We start from the raw sequence: 16,309 nt of genomic DNA on the forward strand, positions 1-16,309 counted from the left end.
CGATAGACGGTAGAAACGCAGATCGAGGGAGGAAGAGAGAGCGAAGCGTCCATGGGTTCATGGCCCATGCAACGTGAGTGACTGTCCTGAAGCTGGAGATAGGAAGAAGGCAAAACAGAACGGCACTGACGGTCGCCACCAGCTGGAGAGAGAGAGAGAGAGACAGGAGAGGAGGGGAGGTGACGCCCATGCTTGCCGCGCATTCACGCAGCATCGCACGTGAACAGATGCCCATGTGGGGTGCAGCAAGGGCACAAGAAGGAGAAGGACAGAAAAGCGTGCTGTTCTGCCTTTGGCTGGCCTGCTTTGCCACCCCCCCCCCCACACACACACACCACCACCACCACCACCACCACCACCACCACCACCCCACCCACCCACACAACCCACTTGTATGTGCAACTTCTCGTTTCTTTTGGCTGTGTTGTCTGCTTGCCGTCCTTCCCGCTTGTCTCTGCAACGGAGACGTGCGAAAGCAGGTGAATTGGAAAGAAAAGAGGAGGGAGAAGCGTGCACGTAACGAAAGTTGTAAAGACGCACACACGTGCACACAAGGGCAACGAATTAGTGGAAGTGAAGGGCGCAACGGTCAAAGGCCACAAGGCTGTTCAGCTCAACACCGACAGAGACACGCACACGCGCACGGACAAACAGACACCGATAACAGTAAACGCACACAATTCGAGAAAGAAGGTCACCACTGGCGCCGCGAACAGCAGCCGTCCCTCATCAAGCTTCAATACGACGTTGGCACTCGCGTTGCTTTGGCGTCGTCTGAGCTTCCCACACACAAAAAGAAAGTTATCCCGTTTATATGCGCGCGCTTGGTTTCAGGCTCCCCCACCACCACCACCACGTTCCCTTTTCCGTGGTTCTGCTCTCTCGCTGTGGCTGTGCGTGCAGAGGGAGGGAGAGAGAAAGACGTGCTGCTTGAGTAGAGAACGTGATGCGCGATGATCAGCGCGGGACTGGCAGAGAGACGGGGGAAGGCAGGCAATATATGGGATGCACAAGCCCCTGCACGGGCGCGCGCGCGGGAGTCCTTCCCGAATCCCCTATCATATCGTTGCCACATGTTCCTCCTCACGGGCGCTGCCATCTCTTCTCTATATCTCCCCCTTATTCGAAAAGAGTGAAGCGCTTCTTTTGGCGGGGTTGTGCTGGCGGGGGATAGAGAGCGAGAGAGAGAGAGAGAGAGACGAAGAGTCGCCAGCCAGCGAGCGCGCACTGCACAGCGACTCATCTTTCCCTTTCCTCTTCCCTTTCCCTCCTCTCTCTGCCACTTCTCGCCACGAGGGCCGGGGTCACTAGGCAGAGCCGTAGTTGGGCGCCCGGCCTCCGAGTAGCGGCGAGCTACTGCCGCTCTCAAACAGGGCACTCGCATCTTCATCCAGATAGCGCTGGCGTCGCTGCTGCCCTTGCCCGTGCATGCAGTGCTGGATTTGGCGGTACGCGATGAAGGACGGCACCAGGATGAGAACGAGTGCGAGCGCGACGGACCAGATCGACGCCGCTGTGCACAGCGCAACGTAGCGGAGCTTTCCGTCCTTGTTTAGCTCATAGCAAAACGGGATGTTTTCCTGGTGCTCCAGCAGCGTCAACAGGATGAACTCCGGCTGATCTGGCAGATGCTTCACAAAGAAGCCAAGGAACGGAGAAGGGCCGTAGCCGCTTGTGTAGTCGGTCAGAAACGGAGACGCGTAGGAGTAGATGCGGCGGCCGTTGCGGTCAGCGATGAGCAGCACATCACGGGCGGAATTCTCGTAGATGCCGCTCGCCGCGTGTAGTGGGGTGGGGTGGTTGATGGCGTAGAGGTGATGTGCCCGGATGAAGTCCTCGCCAAAGACGCCGCCCTGCATGCCGTTGTTGTTTGTGTTTCCCTGGCGGGTGGAGAAGCGCACCATGTACGCCATGCCGTCCTCCTTGCTCGTGACGTAAATGTACGGCACGTCGAAGCGCTGCGTGGGGACGCCGGCAGCGGAGACGGACAGCGACGACGAGTCACCGATGTAGTAGCGGCTCGGAAACATCACTTGAATCGGGGACGGCACATTTAAGCCAAAGAGGCGCTCGCCGCTCTCGGGGTCGAAAACGTGCACGGTGTTGCTCGACACGTCACACACGAGCAGGTAGTACATCGTCGACTCGTTTGTCACAGCGAAGACGCCGGAGGGGGCGCCGCCCTCGACCAGCGCGCGCGGCAGCAGCGGCGAGATGGTGAGGCCACGCACGGAGCTCATCGAGTAGGACGAGCTCCACGACGAGGCGAAGAGACCGGAGCTGTCTGGGATGTTCTTCGGCGCGACCACCGTCTCTTCCCCCGATACCGTCTCCTCGTTGGCCTCCACGGCGGCCTTGACGTTCTTGGCCGGCTTCCAGGCCGGATAGAAGGCGCGCTGCGATCCGCTGGCGCCGGCCTTCGGCATCACGTCCGCGGTCCGGTCGCGCGTGTACCGCGTGACGGTCACCGAGTTTTGGTTTGACACGTACATGTCCTCGGTCGCTGGGTGGAAGGTGATGTCGTACGGGTGATCAAGAAACGGGTTCTTCTTGTCCTGCTCAACCACGGTGAAGAGGTAGTCACGGGTACAGTTTTCCTCCATCGTGCCGTTCAGCAGGCCGTTGCCGCTGACGGCGAAGACGCGGCTGTAGGAACCGCGAGCGCTGGACACGTAGAGGTGGCCCTCCGGGCCAAAGCGCATGGAGCGGAGCTTGTCGACCTGCACGCCGGGTGGGAAAGAGGCTTTGTTGAGCACCGGGCCGAGGTAATTGCCGAGAGTGTCAAAGGACCAAATGTCATCGCCCATATTAGACGTGACGTAGATGGTGTGGGTGTTCCCGTTAGAGGGGCATAGCGCGTGGCCCGAGTGGCTGCAGGCAAACATCGCCAGCAGCAGCGCTGCAGCCAGCGTCACCACGGAGTGCGATGAGCTTGGAGGCATCTTGCTCGCTCGCGCACCAGTGTGCAGCTCTAAAAGAGAAACGAGGATAAGTACCACAGCACTGCAGAGAATGGAAAGATAACAAAGTCAGGTGAAAGTCATGGATACAAGAGCGATAGAGGCGTGGCACACACACGGAGAGAGGTACAAAAGAGGGGGCTGCCTTGCGTGAAACAACGATGTCGCCGGGAGAGGGCGAGACCGCAAAAAGAGGGAAGCGAGTAAGCGGGAGCGTCGATGCTCGGGAGCGCACACGCCCATTGGGCGAAAGAGCTGCAAATGCGAAGAATCAGAGGGCAAGAACGAGCAGTTGGAGGGCGATAGGAAGCACCGTGATACTAAGGGCAGTGTGATGATGCAGTGATTCGTGCGAGGCCGAGCGCGTGAGGGGAGAAAACTCTACAGCACCGAGGTGAGAAGACGATGATCGAATGAGGAGCAGTAGTAGAACAGCAGGCTTTCACCGGGAAGAAGCACATCCAGCGAACGGCAGAGCAAGAGAGAGAGAGCAAGACTGTGATGGAATTAAACCACGTCATACACAGGGCTTGCGAGGCGCACGTGGGAGGAGAAGTGGATGGGCAGTAGCGACGGTGAACTGCAAGACGCTTGTATGTGTTGCCTAACCTCGCCGCGGCGCTGTTTGGGCCTACTGGCACAAAAGAAGCCGGCGGCCCGCAGCGCCCCAAAAACGCAGCGTTGGGGGCCGTACGGAAGTGTGTTTGTGTGCTTGAGAGCGAGAGATGGCATATGCGGTACTCCCGCACAAGGCTGAGAGAGCAACTCGCTCGCTCTTTTACAGGGGAGAGCGAGCTCGAGCAGGGGGGGAGAAGTGGTGGTGGTTCGCCGTGCGACAACGTCCGATGAAGGCGATGACAACCGGGTGGTGGAGGCAGAAGTGCGCGACGAAGTCACTCGAAGAGGGCAGACGATAGGGGATGCGAAATAGGGCAGACAAGCAATACGAAAAAAAAAGTGGAAGACAAAGGGAGGAGCGGCCAGCGATACGCACAAGAGGCAGGAGGGAAAGGACGGGCGCGCGCGGATGCCTAGCCGCGTGTCCCTCCGGTCGGCAACCATCACAGATGCACGGAATCGACTCTGAAGATGAGGAAGAGTCAAGCGCCGTGGAGCAGGGATATGGTGTGCGAGTGCGTCCAAAACGTGCAGTGTGCACGACATCAGTGGAAGGATAGCGGACGCGAGGGTGCGCTCCCTGCAAAGGAAGCAAGAGCAAGAATGCGCGACGTGAGCTGCACGAAACCCCTCGCCCCTGCCCTTTCCCTTCGCCTGGACACGCCTGCCCCCTAGACAGTCGAGAAGAGGACGTACTTGATGTCGACAAAGGATTCAATGCCATACTTGGACCCGTCCCGGCCGAGCCCACTCTCCTTGACCCCGCCAAACGGCGCCGCTGGACTGGAAAGGGCGCTGTCGTTGACACCCACCATGCCGTAGCGCAAGGCCCGCGCAACGCGGTGCTGGCGACGGTAATCATTGGTGAAGAAGTACGAGGCCAGGCCGGCTTGAGTGTCGTTGGCCATCTTTACGGCAACGTCTTCCGTGTCGAAGGGCACAAGGGGCAGAACAGGACCGAAGAGCTCGTTGCGACAGCACAGCGTTGTGTCGTGCGGCACGTTAGTGAGCAGCGTCGGCTCGAAGAAGTAGCCACCGCCCTCCACAGCCTTTCCGCCCACCATCAGCGTGGCCCCCTTCTCCACAGCATCCTCCACCATGCGAGTCATGCGCTCTAGCGTGGCACTTCCTATCACAGCACCTACCTTCACGGCGGGGTCAAAACTACTGCCCACCTTCAGCGCGCGCACCCGGTCGGCCACGAGGCTCTTGAACTCGTCATAGACACTCGCCTGCACGAGCGCGCGGTTCACGCAGATGCACGTTTGGCCCGCGTTGCGGAACTTTGCGGCGATGAGCTGATCAGCGGCACGAGGCAGATCCGCATCCTCAAAGACGATACACGGTGCGTTGCCGCCAAGCTCCATGGTGACTTTCTTCATCGTCTCGGAGCACCGACGGTAGAGGTGCTGGCCGACGCGGGTGGAGCCGGTGAAAGAGACCTTGCGCACGTCGAAGGACTCGACGAGTGCGTCGCCGATCTTGGGGGCATCACCGGCGACGACGTTGAAGACGCCCGGCGGGATGCCGGCCTCGTCTGCGAGCTGGGCAAGCGCCATGGCCGTGAACGGGGTGAGCTCGGCAGGTTTGAGCACGACGGTACACCCAGCTGCGATGGCACCGCAGGCGGCACGCATGATCATCGCTGCCGGGAAGTTCCACGGGGTAATGATGCCCACAACGCCGACCGGCTCCCGGAAGACAGTCGTCTGCACACCTGGGCGAGGACCGGGGATGATGTCGCCGTAGATCCGCTCCGCCTCGCCGGCGTACCAGTCCGCGTACCCTTGCGCGTACAGCACCTCGCCCTTTCCCTCCGCGACGACCTTGCCGGATTCGCGAGAGAGAATGTTTGCAACGACGTCACAGTGCTTCCGCATGAGCTCTCCCCAACGCCGCACCGCTCCGGCGCGCTGACGCGGCATAACTTCTTTCCAGCGCTCAAACACAGCCCTGGCCGCCTCGATAGCGGCCGTCGTCTCCGCGTAGCCCATGCATGGAATAGCCCCGATGATCTGGTTTGTACACGGATCCTCGACGGTCACCGTCTTGTCGGAGAGCGCGCTTGCTACCCACGCGCCGTTGATGTAGCACGCCGGCTCCTTCATCATGGGCGTGGTACCCGAGGCGTACTGCGCCGCGTTAGCCCAATCGAAGGGCTGGAAACCCTTGGCACCAACTGTGCGGAACAGCTTCGACATTGGTGATGCACGAGTGGGAGCCCAAGTGCTTTTCTTTGGTTGTGGTAGCAGTCCATGTGGGAGGGGGGAGGGTAGGGTGGCCAAGGAGTGTCCTCTGAAATGTGTACCAGTACAGAGAACCGCACCCGCAATCACAGATGTGAGCTTCCCTTTGGTAAGTGCACCCCTCGTCTGCGTACACCGCTCTGAAGCGGTGGCCGATGGAAGGATATACAGGGGAGAGAAAGCGAAAAGAGCCGTTCTTGCCCCCCTCCTCCACCGTCCTGGTAGCAAGCTCGAGAGCGAAGAGCACCCCGGAGCGCTGTTTTCGTTTTATTTTGTATTTTTGCCGACTGGTAACGGAGAGAGAGAGAGAGAGAAAGGAGCACGTGTCTGTCGCACTTCACAAGCGGGCAGAGAGAAGCCACCACAAAGATGGAGCGGCGGAGTGGATAAGAGTTCAACAGTCAAGAAGCAAAAAAAAAACGACGAAAACAGAGGAACAAGAACGACGGGAGTGTGCATCCTTTAGCCCTAACGGAGCAAGCGAGGAAGACACGCCGGTGCAGAGGCAGCTGCCGTCCGAGAGGAACGAAAGGGGGCTTTCAGCACAGCCACACTACCTTTCTTTCACCGTGTCTGCCATGCTCCACTTCTTGATGGAGCTGCGGGTGCAGTGGACTGGGATAAGAGGGAGGGGGGCATGCAACACGTCTCCGTTTCGATTCTTTTTCGTTTGTGCCTCTGAAGTTGTCCCACGTGAGCATGCATCGGGCAACGCCCTCACAGAAGAAAGAGGAGCGTGATATGAACCAGGAAGTGCAGCGCGACAGTCACGAGAGACGCGTCTTTCAGAGCCAACCCACCACCTCCTTAACGTGCTGTGATGCGGCACTTTGTTTTCGTTCCTTTTCGTTGCCCTTAGTGCCTCTTTTATGCGATGCCGTGCGATGTGTCCGTCCGCGTCGCTCGTGCGCCGTTTTTGTTTTGTTTTTTTTGATGAATGGATGAGAAAGAGTTGCGTCACACGAGGGAGAAGGCCGCCAAGACCACACACTCACACACACACACACACACACAGTGAGGGAGAGATAAGCACAGAGAGGAAACAAAGACGGCACAAAGATAGAAAACTTTTACGGATCCGTACCCAGCTCAACAACTCTCCAAATCCCACTGTGCGTGTGTCTATGTCTACGTATGCCCGCGGCGTTGCGTGCACAAAAAGGAGGGGACATTACTCGCCCCCTCAGCTGGGTGAGGGGTTGAAGCGTCTGCATGATGTTGTGCACGTGCGTCAGCAACGGAGTCCATGTTCGAGTCGGCGCAGTTCGCTATAAGAAAAGGGAGGTATACACTGGCAGACAGGCATACGCAAGGAGTAGGCAAATACAAAGACACACACACACACACACAAGCATCGTTGGCTGTTGAGAACGCTACTATTACGGTTTCTGCTGTTTTTTCTTCGTCCGTTTTTACATAAACCGAGAAAGCCGTGCAAGTGGAGGAAAGCAAAGGAGGGAGAAGAGAGGAGCACCGCGACGTACACCGCACCTCGCTCGCACACACACACACACACACACACACACACACACACAGACACACGTACAACTGTGCCCACATCATCATAGAAAATGCACAAGCACTAACGACGCCAACGCAACAACAAAAAAGGGCCACGGCTCTCTCCGACCCACCCCTCCCCACAACTTTGCACCTTTCGCACGCTCCCTCTTTTTGCATGTTTCTGTTTTATACTGTCTACTACTACAAGAAGAGCACGAGTGAGCGGGGCCTGCATCTGTCCACTTCCTACCCACAGCATGTGTGCGAGCGCGCCCGTGCGCACGGACGCGTGACAAGGAATAGGGTGCATGCGCACATTTCCTCGAGAAACGCAAGCAGGCACACCACCTCACCCCATACGCATCCACACCGACGCACCGGTGTCAGGAACGCGCAACAAGACCGAGCGACGTGTGTGTGTGTGTGTGTGTGTGTTTTCCTTTCATGGAGTCGCCAGGAAGCGAAGAAGAATGCACGATCAGGGCGCCACACAGACCACTTGAAGGATTCTCTGGCCCACGGAATAACCACACACACCGTCATCACCTACAGCACCCTTCCTAGCCGCAGAGGCAGCACGTGAGGCGTTGCGCAGAGAAGGCAGAGGCCAGTGAGGCTGCGCGTGATAGATGCTGAAGCAGCAATACTTCTGATATTAGCGAGCACGAAAGTCGTCTTCCTGTCGTCAGCTCTTGTCGGGCCCCCGAACACAAGTGCTAATTTTGAAGCCTCGCATCCGCTTCTTACTCGACCTCCTCCGGAAGGTCCTTGAAGAAAGTGTCCATCTGCGGACCCCACGCATCGGCCCACTGGTAGCCGGTGCCGAGCCTGCGGCGCCACACACGCAGGTAGTCGTTCTTGTACTCGGAGCGGGCGGTGTGCTTGCTGCCCATGCGCAGGAAGATAATCCACATCACTACAAAATACCCGAGAACGACACCGACAGCGCCGTAATACACCGGAAACTTCATGTGCGACAGCTCCGTGTAGCTGCGGCGAGACACCACCGCAGAGATGCTAGAAAGGCTGCGCGCCGCAGATGCTCCTAAGGCACGGCGGAACATTTTCTTTTTGCTGTTGTTCCTCTGCCTTGTTGGAAAGTCTGTCGTGCACGGCACAAGGCACTTGAAAAGATAGGAAGCGCACTTTAAACGACAGCGAGTGCGCGTTCGATGTCACGTTTGCGACCGCCACAGTGGAGAGAGAGGGAGAAGAGGTAATACACGACGATCTCGTATGTCGTTTGCATGCTGTCGTCGTTGTCGTTGATATGAGTAGCACGCGGTGCAATGCGCGCCAGGTGTGTGTGTGTGTGTGTGTGTGTGTGTGTGTGTTGGACAGCATGGACATCGAAGCGAGGTGGCAGAAGAAGAGTAGATGAGGCCGTCAACGACATGGCGGGCGTAAGACAAGAGGAGGAGGGAGCAGGACCGCCGTCACAACGTCCTCGGACCGATTCCGGCGGCGATACGCATCCTTGAGGTAAGTTTGTGGGTGAAAGAGACTGAAAAAGACGACGCGCATTCGTCGCGCGCCATCCGGTGGGTCCACTGCAGCGCGCTACCGTGCCGCTGATTCCGCAACACGAAGTAGTCGAGGCAGGCACAGCGCAAGGGCGATGGTGAGGTGTCGCTCTTCTCTTTGCCACAGCAAGCGCTCTTCACTGCTCCTTTGTGCGCGTGCCCATTGGGCGCACCAGTGACGGAGGTGCAGCGGATGAGGAGAGCAGCAAACATCCGCAGCCGTGTGCACTGCAGGAAGAGAGAGCACACACACACACAAAGAAACAGAACAGATTCGGTTCCAAGTGGATGCAAAGGTAAGAGATGAGAAACACAAAGAAGGTCCACGCCGCTACTACTCACACTGTACATTCCACGCGAGAAGACAGGCGGGGTGGGGGTAGACGCACAAGGGGCACACTGTAGGGACCACCTCTCGGCTCACCTCTTCGTCATCGTGGTGTTCACAGTTGCGCGCACGAGGGGAAGGGGAGAGAGGGCGAGAGGGGGAGAGGAGGGTTGCCCCTTCTCTCCCTATCCTTGAAACAGCGCAAAACAGGGTCGCACACACAAAAAACAGCGCACGCATGCATCCTATTTCACGGGGGCATGCGCCCCTGTCTCGCGTTGGTGAAGCATCGTTTGACAGCCTTGCACCCACCCCACGACGGCAGAGCGTTTTTGCAACGATGCCCGGCGCTGGATCCTGGGGAGCACCCCAGTTGCTGTCGAGGCACCACCGTTGGCGGGGTGCGACAAGGTGTCGTCCGTGTCCCTATCACGCCTCCGCTGCAACGCGGGCGGTTCATCGCAGTCACCAAGTGGTGGCGGCGTGCGAGCCTCGCACACGGAGGCCGCCACGACTCGCCTCTTGGGAGCCTGCGGTGTGTTGCGGCGTTGGCTGGCCTCCGGCGGCTGCACCGGCTCCAGGTACCGCGCAATAAAGGCGCGAAGATGCGGTGTGGTAGGGTGGAGCTCCTTGCAGGAGAGCACATCGCGCAACGCGTAGCGTCCCTGATCGAGCTTGAGGCGGCAGAGGGCACGGTGATAGTAAAACTGCGGGTTCCGACCGTCCGTCTTGATAGCGTTGGTGAACTCCGCCTCCGCCTGCACCGGCTGGTTTTGGGCGAAGAGCTTGCAGCCCCACAGGTCGTGCAACGAGGCGATTCGCTGTCGCGCGTCACGCTGGTCTGGCTCCAGGCCCAGGACCGCCTCGTAGTCCGCGAGCGCCTCCTCAAAGCACTCTATTTTGGTATAACAGTCGCCACGCGCCAACAGCACGAGCACGTTGTCCGGGCGCCACTTGAGCGACTCAGAGTAGTAGGTAACCGCATCCTGAACCTCGGCCTCGCCGTTCAAGGAGGAGCCAATCTTGAAGAGCACCGTCGTCATCACCTCGATCGCCTCCTTGTGTTCACCGTTCGTCTCTCGCACGCAGCGGAACAGGTCCTTAACGCTCTGCTTGTACTTCCCCGCCGCGACGCTCAGCTGCGCTCGACGGAACAGCAGGTCAAAGTCATTCGAGTAAATGCTGAGGCAGCGGGTGATGCTGGCCTCATCGTTGCTCGCGAGCGCTGCCGTGCGGTAGCGCGCATACAGCTCGGTGAAGAGGTATTTGGCGACCGCCAGCGACCCCAGTGCGTCCGTGCTGGACGGCAGCGACGGGGCCAGAGTACTCCGTCGTGCGCTACACAGTCCCTCATCGACGTTGCCGTGGGCTTCGGTCGGCGCCTTGCTCGAGTCCGTGTTACACGCCTCCTTCTCCTCCTGCGCCTCCAGCAGCACTCGCGCCTTGCGGAAGGCTTGACGGTTGCAGTAGAGCTGAACCAGAAGCGCGGCTGTCTGAGGACGCCAGTGCGGAAAGATGGCGAAGTGATCCTCAAGCAGCGCCTCTGCTTCCTCGTCGCGTTGCAGCGCCATGAGGTACACGCCGCGATGCAGCGCAATCGTCGGGTCGGCCAGGAACTGTGGCAACTTGCTCGAGGACACGTCCTTGTCCTCACCCTCGCCCACCTGTGCGGCGGCGTCCAGCATCTCCAGGGCCTCGGTGGTGCAACGCAGAGCTTGGTCGACGCTGCCGAGCTGATACAGAGACAGTCCCAGGGCGTCGAGCACTCCCGCAAGGCGCGCGCGTATGTCCTTCACGGTGGGTGCAGCACCTGGTGCAGGTAGGCTCGGCGTCGTCGCGGGAACCTCGCTCGCAGCCGAGTCGACTGATTTAGCTTGAGAAGGCTGGTACATGGAGAAGCGCGCGGCCATCTCCGCTGACTGTAGACTGTCCGCAAGGCCTTGTATAGAGTGGTCTGGCGGACTGCTACCTCCGACAGACTGGAAGGACGCAGGCGCGGGGTCCTGTGCCGTCTCCAGGCGAGCCTCCCGTGACCCTCTCTCATCATCTGGAACGTCAGAGGGGTGCATTTCGCCACCACTATTCCGCCACGTCCTCTCGGGTGAGTTCGACGCGACGACGCGACAGTTGTTTGTGGCAGAAACCTCATCGACAGCGTCGGTCGGGGTTTCGTTAGCACGGCGGCAGTAGTCATCCAGATCTTGCTTGTGCAGCGACAACAGTGCCCGCCGGTAGCAGCGAACGGCGGACCGCAGGTCGCACAGGAAGACGTAGCACTCAGCGAGCGCCACGATGGGCCGTACGTTTTCGGCGTCAAAGAAGGACGCTTCCTGGAAGATCTGGATTGCCTCATAGACGAGCCCGCCTTGTAGCAGGCGCATGCCCGCCTCATGCTTCTCGCGCACCTTGAAGGCAGTGATGGACGAAGTGGGGTTTCCCCACGCTCCACTCGTGAGCGTGGAAGAGAGAGGCAGCAGCGGCATCGCCACGCCGACAATGATGACCGTGGACAAAGGAGCGAGCGCAAACGAGCGAAGGTCCGCTCATCGTCGTTCCCTCCGTGTCTCCGGCAATCCCGAAGACGAGCTGCGGGCGAGGAAGGGGTGGGGAACGCACCTCGATGCAAGGGAAAAACGCATACGAAGAAACACGATACAAGAAGACGAGGTGCGTTCGAGTGAGCGTGTGCGGGCGTGAGCGTCTTTGCGTACAATTGTGCGTGTGTGTGTGTGTGTGTGTGTGTGTGTGTGTGTGTGTGTGTGTGTGTGTGTGTGTGTGTGTGTGTGTGCCTGTGCAGCTGTCGGCCTACGGTCTTCGGCACCCAACCAGCTGCAATCGACTTGAAGCGCACACGGAAAGCACGCAGTAACGCGGGAATGAGGAGAGAGAGAAAAAGATAATAGCCGCGTGGAGAAGAGAAATGCGTAGCGGGGACGAAGAATGAGGGACGAGGTGGGCTGATGAGGCTGAGACGAAGGCTGCAACGCCTTGGATTGGGGAGTAGCTAATGAGCAGCCCCGTCGCGCGCGCCACACGACGACGGCCCTGGCTGAAAGTGCCATTGTGTAGACGTGGCGCCTACACCGCAATGATAGGTGCACGCGCGCAAAGCCCGTGGTGTCGGGGGGAGGGGGGCAGCGTTGCAAAGGTGGCTTTAGCGAGATCTGCGGCACCTCCGCCCATGGTGCTCAGCGTTATTTGCTGCGCGACACGATTCGTGTCGCGCATCATTGTTGTCGCTCTTCGTTTCGATGTTGGTTACTCATGATGCACGCGAGGAAAGAGGGGCAGGCACGAAATGGCAGGGATGCAATGATGCTGCAATGAGGGAGAATTGTGCGGAACGAGCGCGACGACAACACAAACTACTTGGAGCGCCGAAGCGCAGCAGTGACAGCACAGCTTGCACACGTGCTTGTGCACGCACCTCGGCGCGCGAAGCGATGCTGGGTATCGGAGGAGTAAACGTGCAAAGGCGCCGGAAGCAATTGACAAGCATCCACGGCGCCGTGCACACATGCGAGCTTCTCTGCACATGCATGGCTGACACACACGCGCGGCAAAGCACAGCTACTTCTTTGTGGAGTGACTCTCAAGCACACCTCCTCTCTCACGCGCGCTGCTGTCGATGACCGTGCCGCGACGGCTTGGTCGACGCCATCTTTTCGGACGGCCGCGGTACCTTCTTCGTTTCGCGGCTCTTCTTGGCGCGTCGAGATGACGAAGACGAGGGTGCGGGTTGAGCCTCGCTTTTACTCTCGCGAGATCGAGTCTGGTGCTGCGAGCTCCTCTTCTTCCCCTCCTTGGAGCGATGCCTCAACTCGCTGCTGCGCCGAGCGTCGTCATCGTGGCCCGAGCAATGCTTGGAAGATGAGGTGTGACGCGAGGAGGAAGAGGCCTCACACGTGTTGCCGTCCTTGCTGCGGCGCCGGCTCTCGCCATTCTGCTCCCTCTCGCCGTTGCTGCGGTGGCGCTCACGCCTGTCCCTGCCGTCGTCATCGTGCCGGCTGGAGCCTCTCTTGCGTTTAGCGTCGTTACTGTTGGCGACGTGGTCTGCATCGCGACCCCGCTTGCGGTGCCGCGGTGGTGACTGTTCCTTTTCCAGTCGCTTGGACGGCTTCGATGCGGCCGCCGCCGCCCCGTTTTTGGTCGCGTTCTCCTCGCCCATGAGCACGGGACGGTAGTCGGCCTGTGTGCTGAGCTCGTAACGGTACTGGTTCACCCGGTTCGACTGGATGCGTCCACCGTAGCGCGTGGACTTGGCCATGCCCGGGTCGGGGCACTGCAGCTCCTCGTGTCGAGGCCACTCCGCCTCATAGCGTCCCATTCGGCCGGCAATCGGCATCGTCGATGCCACCGAGGAGGGGATCGGCACCACCGGCGGCGCCAAGCCGGTCGCCAGCGGTAATGCGCTGTTGCTTGGCCCAGTCAGAGCGTCTAGCTGCTTCGCCAGTGAGGTGGACTCATGGCAGTAGAGGAATGTGCTGCCAAAGTCCTCCTCCAACTCAACCAGCTGTCGGCACGCCTTGCTGAGGGCCTCGCAGTTGATGAAAGGAATACGCAGTACCCCTTGGTACGAGAAGTTGGCTTCGCTAAAGTCGACATCGACGATGGCGGGGTAGAACTTACCCAGGACGGACTTGGGGTCGTTCACGGCCTCGTGCAGCTCCTCAGGCAGGGCGTGCACGCTCAGCCGCGGCAGCACCGCCAGCAGCTGCTCTACTGGGTGAAGAGGGGCGCTCATGCGCATTTCGACGTTCACCGTCGCCGTGAACGCCGCCAAGTCCTGCAGTAGCGGGGCGTAGTGGTACGGAAAGTACCACTCCCACGATGGGCACCCCTTCGTGTAGTAGCGCATCACCCACTGCATCCCACGCAGGTACTCGGCACAGCAGAGCCGAATTTGGCTCTCGAAGGCGGCACGGTTGGTCGACGGGTCCCAGCCGAACTTGTGCTGGTAATACGCGTCGCGGTACGTCTTGTCGAGGTAGGAGAACCCCAGCGGCTGCTTGTCCACGACGAAGCGGGTGCGCTCTTTCCGCGCAGATGACATGAGCCCCAGTAACGCGTCACTGACCTCTTGTGCGTTGCTGCGATCTGGCAGCAAGGTCCCCAGCACCTCCGATACTTGCGCCTCCGTCTTGGTGACGCGCTCCTCGACGTGCTGCTTCGCGCGCTCCTTAGCGCGGACGACGCCGTAGTACTCCTTCGTCAACTTCATCATGCATTTGGAGGTGAAGTTCATGAGGAAGATGTGCAGGTGGGCGTAGTCCACCTCGCCGAGCTGGGTCAAGTAGCCGTGCAGCGCGAAGTCGCGCACGTAGTGGTCGAGGAGCATCTCGATGCCACGCGTCTTGATGGACACGAGCGGCACGTGCGGCAAGAAATCGTTGCCGACGAAGAAGCAGAGAAAGATGAAGTCGTCAACGACGCGCTCGAACTGCATGCCCTCGATGTTCGCAAAGTCCTGCATGAGCTTCTCGCGGTACGTGCTTAGGTTGAAGTAGCAGAACCGATTGTGATCTGGCTGGAAGGTCTCGGTGAGCTGGTTGCGCAAGATGCAGACATGTTTCTCGTGCGTCGACAGCCCGAGGCAGATGAGGTCGGCATCCATGCCGTGAATGACGTGGCTAGTGTTGTAGTCATAGCCGGGCTGCGAGCGCAGGCCGCGGATGTATTGCATGATCTTGTGCTCGCCCTCGCCCGGAACGTGCGCGTCCGAGAAGACGACCGTCAAATGGCGCCATGCGGCGTCCTCGTTCAGCTTCTTCATAATGTACCACTCAAGCGCGAGGGCAACGCGCTCCATGAACGCCGTGGACGGGGTTATGACGTTGTGGTCCCAGCGTTCCCGGACGCGGGGCCGGGGAAGGTGATACTCGGAGACGATGCTGTCTGCGCAGGCGTTCGAGATGGCGTCGCTCTCCAGGCGCTCGTCTGCGGCGCGGAAGCGACGGCTGCGCTGTTGATTCATCTTGCTACGTGGAGCGACGCCGTCGACGCACAGCACAAGGCACTTCTTCGGACGCACCACCCTGACGAGGAGGTCAAGCTGGTCAAACATGCGCTCAAACATCTCCTCCTCGTTCTCTGGCTCCGGCAGCGGCGCCGTATCGTGGCAGCAAGGGTGAATCAACCCGTTCATGTCCACATAAAAGTTGTCGTACGAGTACGCACTGGCATGACTGTGCGGAAGCGCCTGACCCTTGAAGGCAGCATCTACCACATCCTGTGGGATGTTGTCGATGCAGTCGCCGTACCATCGCTGCAGCCACAAAAAGAACCCAGCAATGCCCATGCTTGCTGAACACGCGTCGCAGTCTATCGATTTGTATTTGCGTGTGTGTGTGTGTGTGTGTGTGTGATTGTGTACGAGGCAGCGGGAGTGGGAGTAGCAGGAAGAGGAAAAGGGGGGCTACCTATGGAGCACGTCGCGTGGCCCCTTCGAGAACGTATCGGCGAGTACGTGTGACTCGGAGTGTGTGGTGTGATGTGCTGCGAATCTTGGTGTGCACGACAGGGGAGACCAGGGTGACAGATGCGCGGCCCTCCGTATTCTGTAGTGTAGTCGCCCCAGGCGAAGAGAGGGACCACAGGTGCGCGCCTGCGCGTAGTGGACCTCCCTTCAAAGGCAATGTTGTGCTTTGTGCGCGAGTGAGCAGAGAGATGAAGAAGAGGGGAGAAGAGGGGAAAAGAAGAGCAATGCGCACGACACAAGGCGAGCCGCCTCCCATAGGGAGAGAGACACGGATAGGCAAGGAGAACGGAGGAAGCAAAGGAACACAAAACATAGATGTGACAGGAGTGGCGGACTCACGAGCGAGAGGGGGCAGGCATGCGCGGGTAAGATGGATCGAGCCCCATGCGCACTCTCCACAACGCTAGACAGGATCGCAGCGGAGTCGAAGAGAGCACGTCAAGGGCCGACGCACTTTCGAATAGGCATGCTCGCCACGGTATTTATTTCTTGTTGTTGAGGTTGTGCCGTTTGGGGTGTGTTCACGTGCCGACAGCGCACCATCAACCCACCCCTCCGAGCACCGGCAGCCCCGAGTGGGTCCTGCCGCAGCGCTCTAATTTAACGTGTAGTGGCTGAAAACGAAAAGGAGAGAAAACGCAAGCAGAAGATAG

At 59.4% G+C, this 16,309-nt stretch overlaps 5 protein-coding genes across 5 annotated transcripts; all 5 read right to left on the minus strand.

The window, feature by feature from the left end:
• Positions 1 to 1,307: 1,307 nt before the first annotated feature.
• On the minus strand, positions 1,308 to 2,942 carry LMJF_36_1750 (conserved hypothetical protein; the record flags this gene model as incomplete). The annotated part of the gene is made up of 1 exon (XM_001686697.1): positions 1,308 to 2,942. One exon carries the CDS (start codon positions 2,940 to 2,942, stop codon positions 1,308 to 1,310), a length of 1,635 nt encoding a protein of 544 aa, XP_001686749.1.
• A 1,307-nt stretch (positions 2,943 to 4,249) lies between these two features.
• Positions 4,250 to 5,779, minus strand: LMJF_36_1760 (putative aldehyde dehydrogenase; the record flags this gene model as incomplete). Its single annotated transcript, XM_001686698.1, has 1 exon — positions 4,250 to 5,779. The coding sequence occupies one exon, from the start codon at positions 5,777 to 5,779 to the stop codon at positions 4,250 to 4,252; it is 1,530 nt and encodes a 509-aa protein (XP_001686750.1).
• A 2,291-nt stretch (positions 5,780 to 8,070) lies between these two features.
• Positions 8,071 to 8,391, minus strand: LMJF_36_1770 (conserved hypothetical protein; the record flags this gene model as incomplete). The annotated part of the gene is made up of 1 exon (XM_001686699.1): positions 8,071 to 8,391. The coding sequence occupies one exon, from the start codon at positions 8,389 to 8,391 to the stop codon at positions 8,071 to 8,073; it is 321 nt and encodes a 106-aa protein (XP_001686751.1).
• Positions 8,392 to 9,423: 1,032 nt separating this feature from the next.
• On the minus strand, positions 9,424 to 11,661 carry LMJF_36_1780 (conserved hypothetical protein; the record flags this gene model as incomplete). Its single annotated transcript, XM_001686700.1, has 1 exon — positions 9,424 to 11,661. The coding sequence occupies one exon, from the start codon at positions 11,659 to 11,661 to the stop codon at positions 9,424 to 9,426; it is 2,238 nt and encodes a 745-aa protein (XP_001686752.1).
• A 1,127-nt stretch (positions 11,662 to 12,788) lies between these two features.
• LMJF_36_1790 (putative exoribonuclease 2) lies at positions 12,789 to 15,476 on the minus strand (the record flags this gene model as incomplete). Its single annotated transcript, XM_001686701.1, has 1 exon — positions 12,789 to 15,476. The coding sequence occupies one exon, from the start codon at positions 15,474 to 15,476 to the stop codon at positions 12,789 to 12,791; it is 2,688 nt and encodes an 895-aa protein (XP_001686753.1).
• Positions 15,477 to 16,309: the final 833 nt, after the last annotated feature.

This window comes from Leishmania major, chromosome 36, assembly GCF_000002725.2.
Source record: "Leishmania major strain Friedlin complete genome, chromosome 36".
NCBI classification, from domain to species: domain Eukaryota; phylum Euglenozoa; class Kinetoplastea; order Trypanosomatida; family Trypanosomatidae; genus Leishmania; species Leishmania major.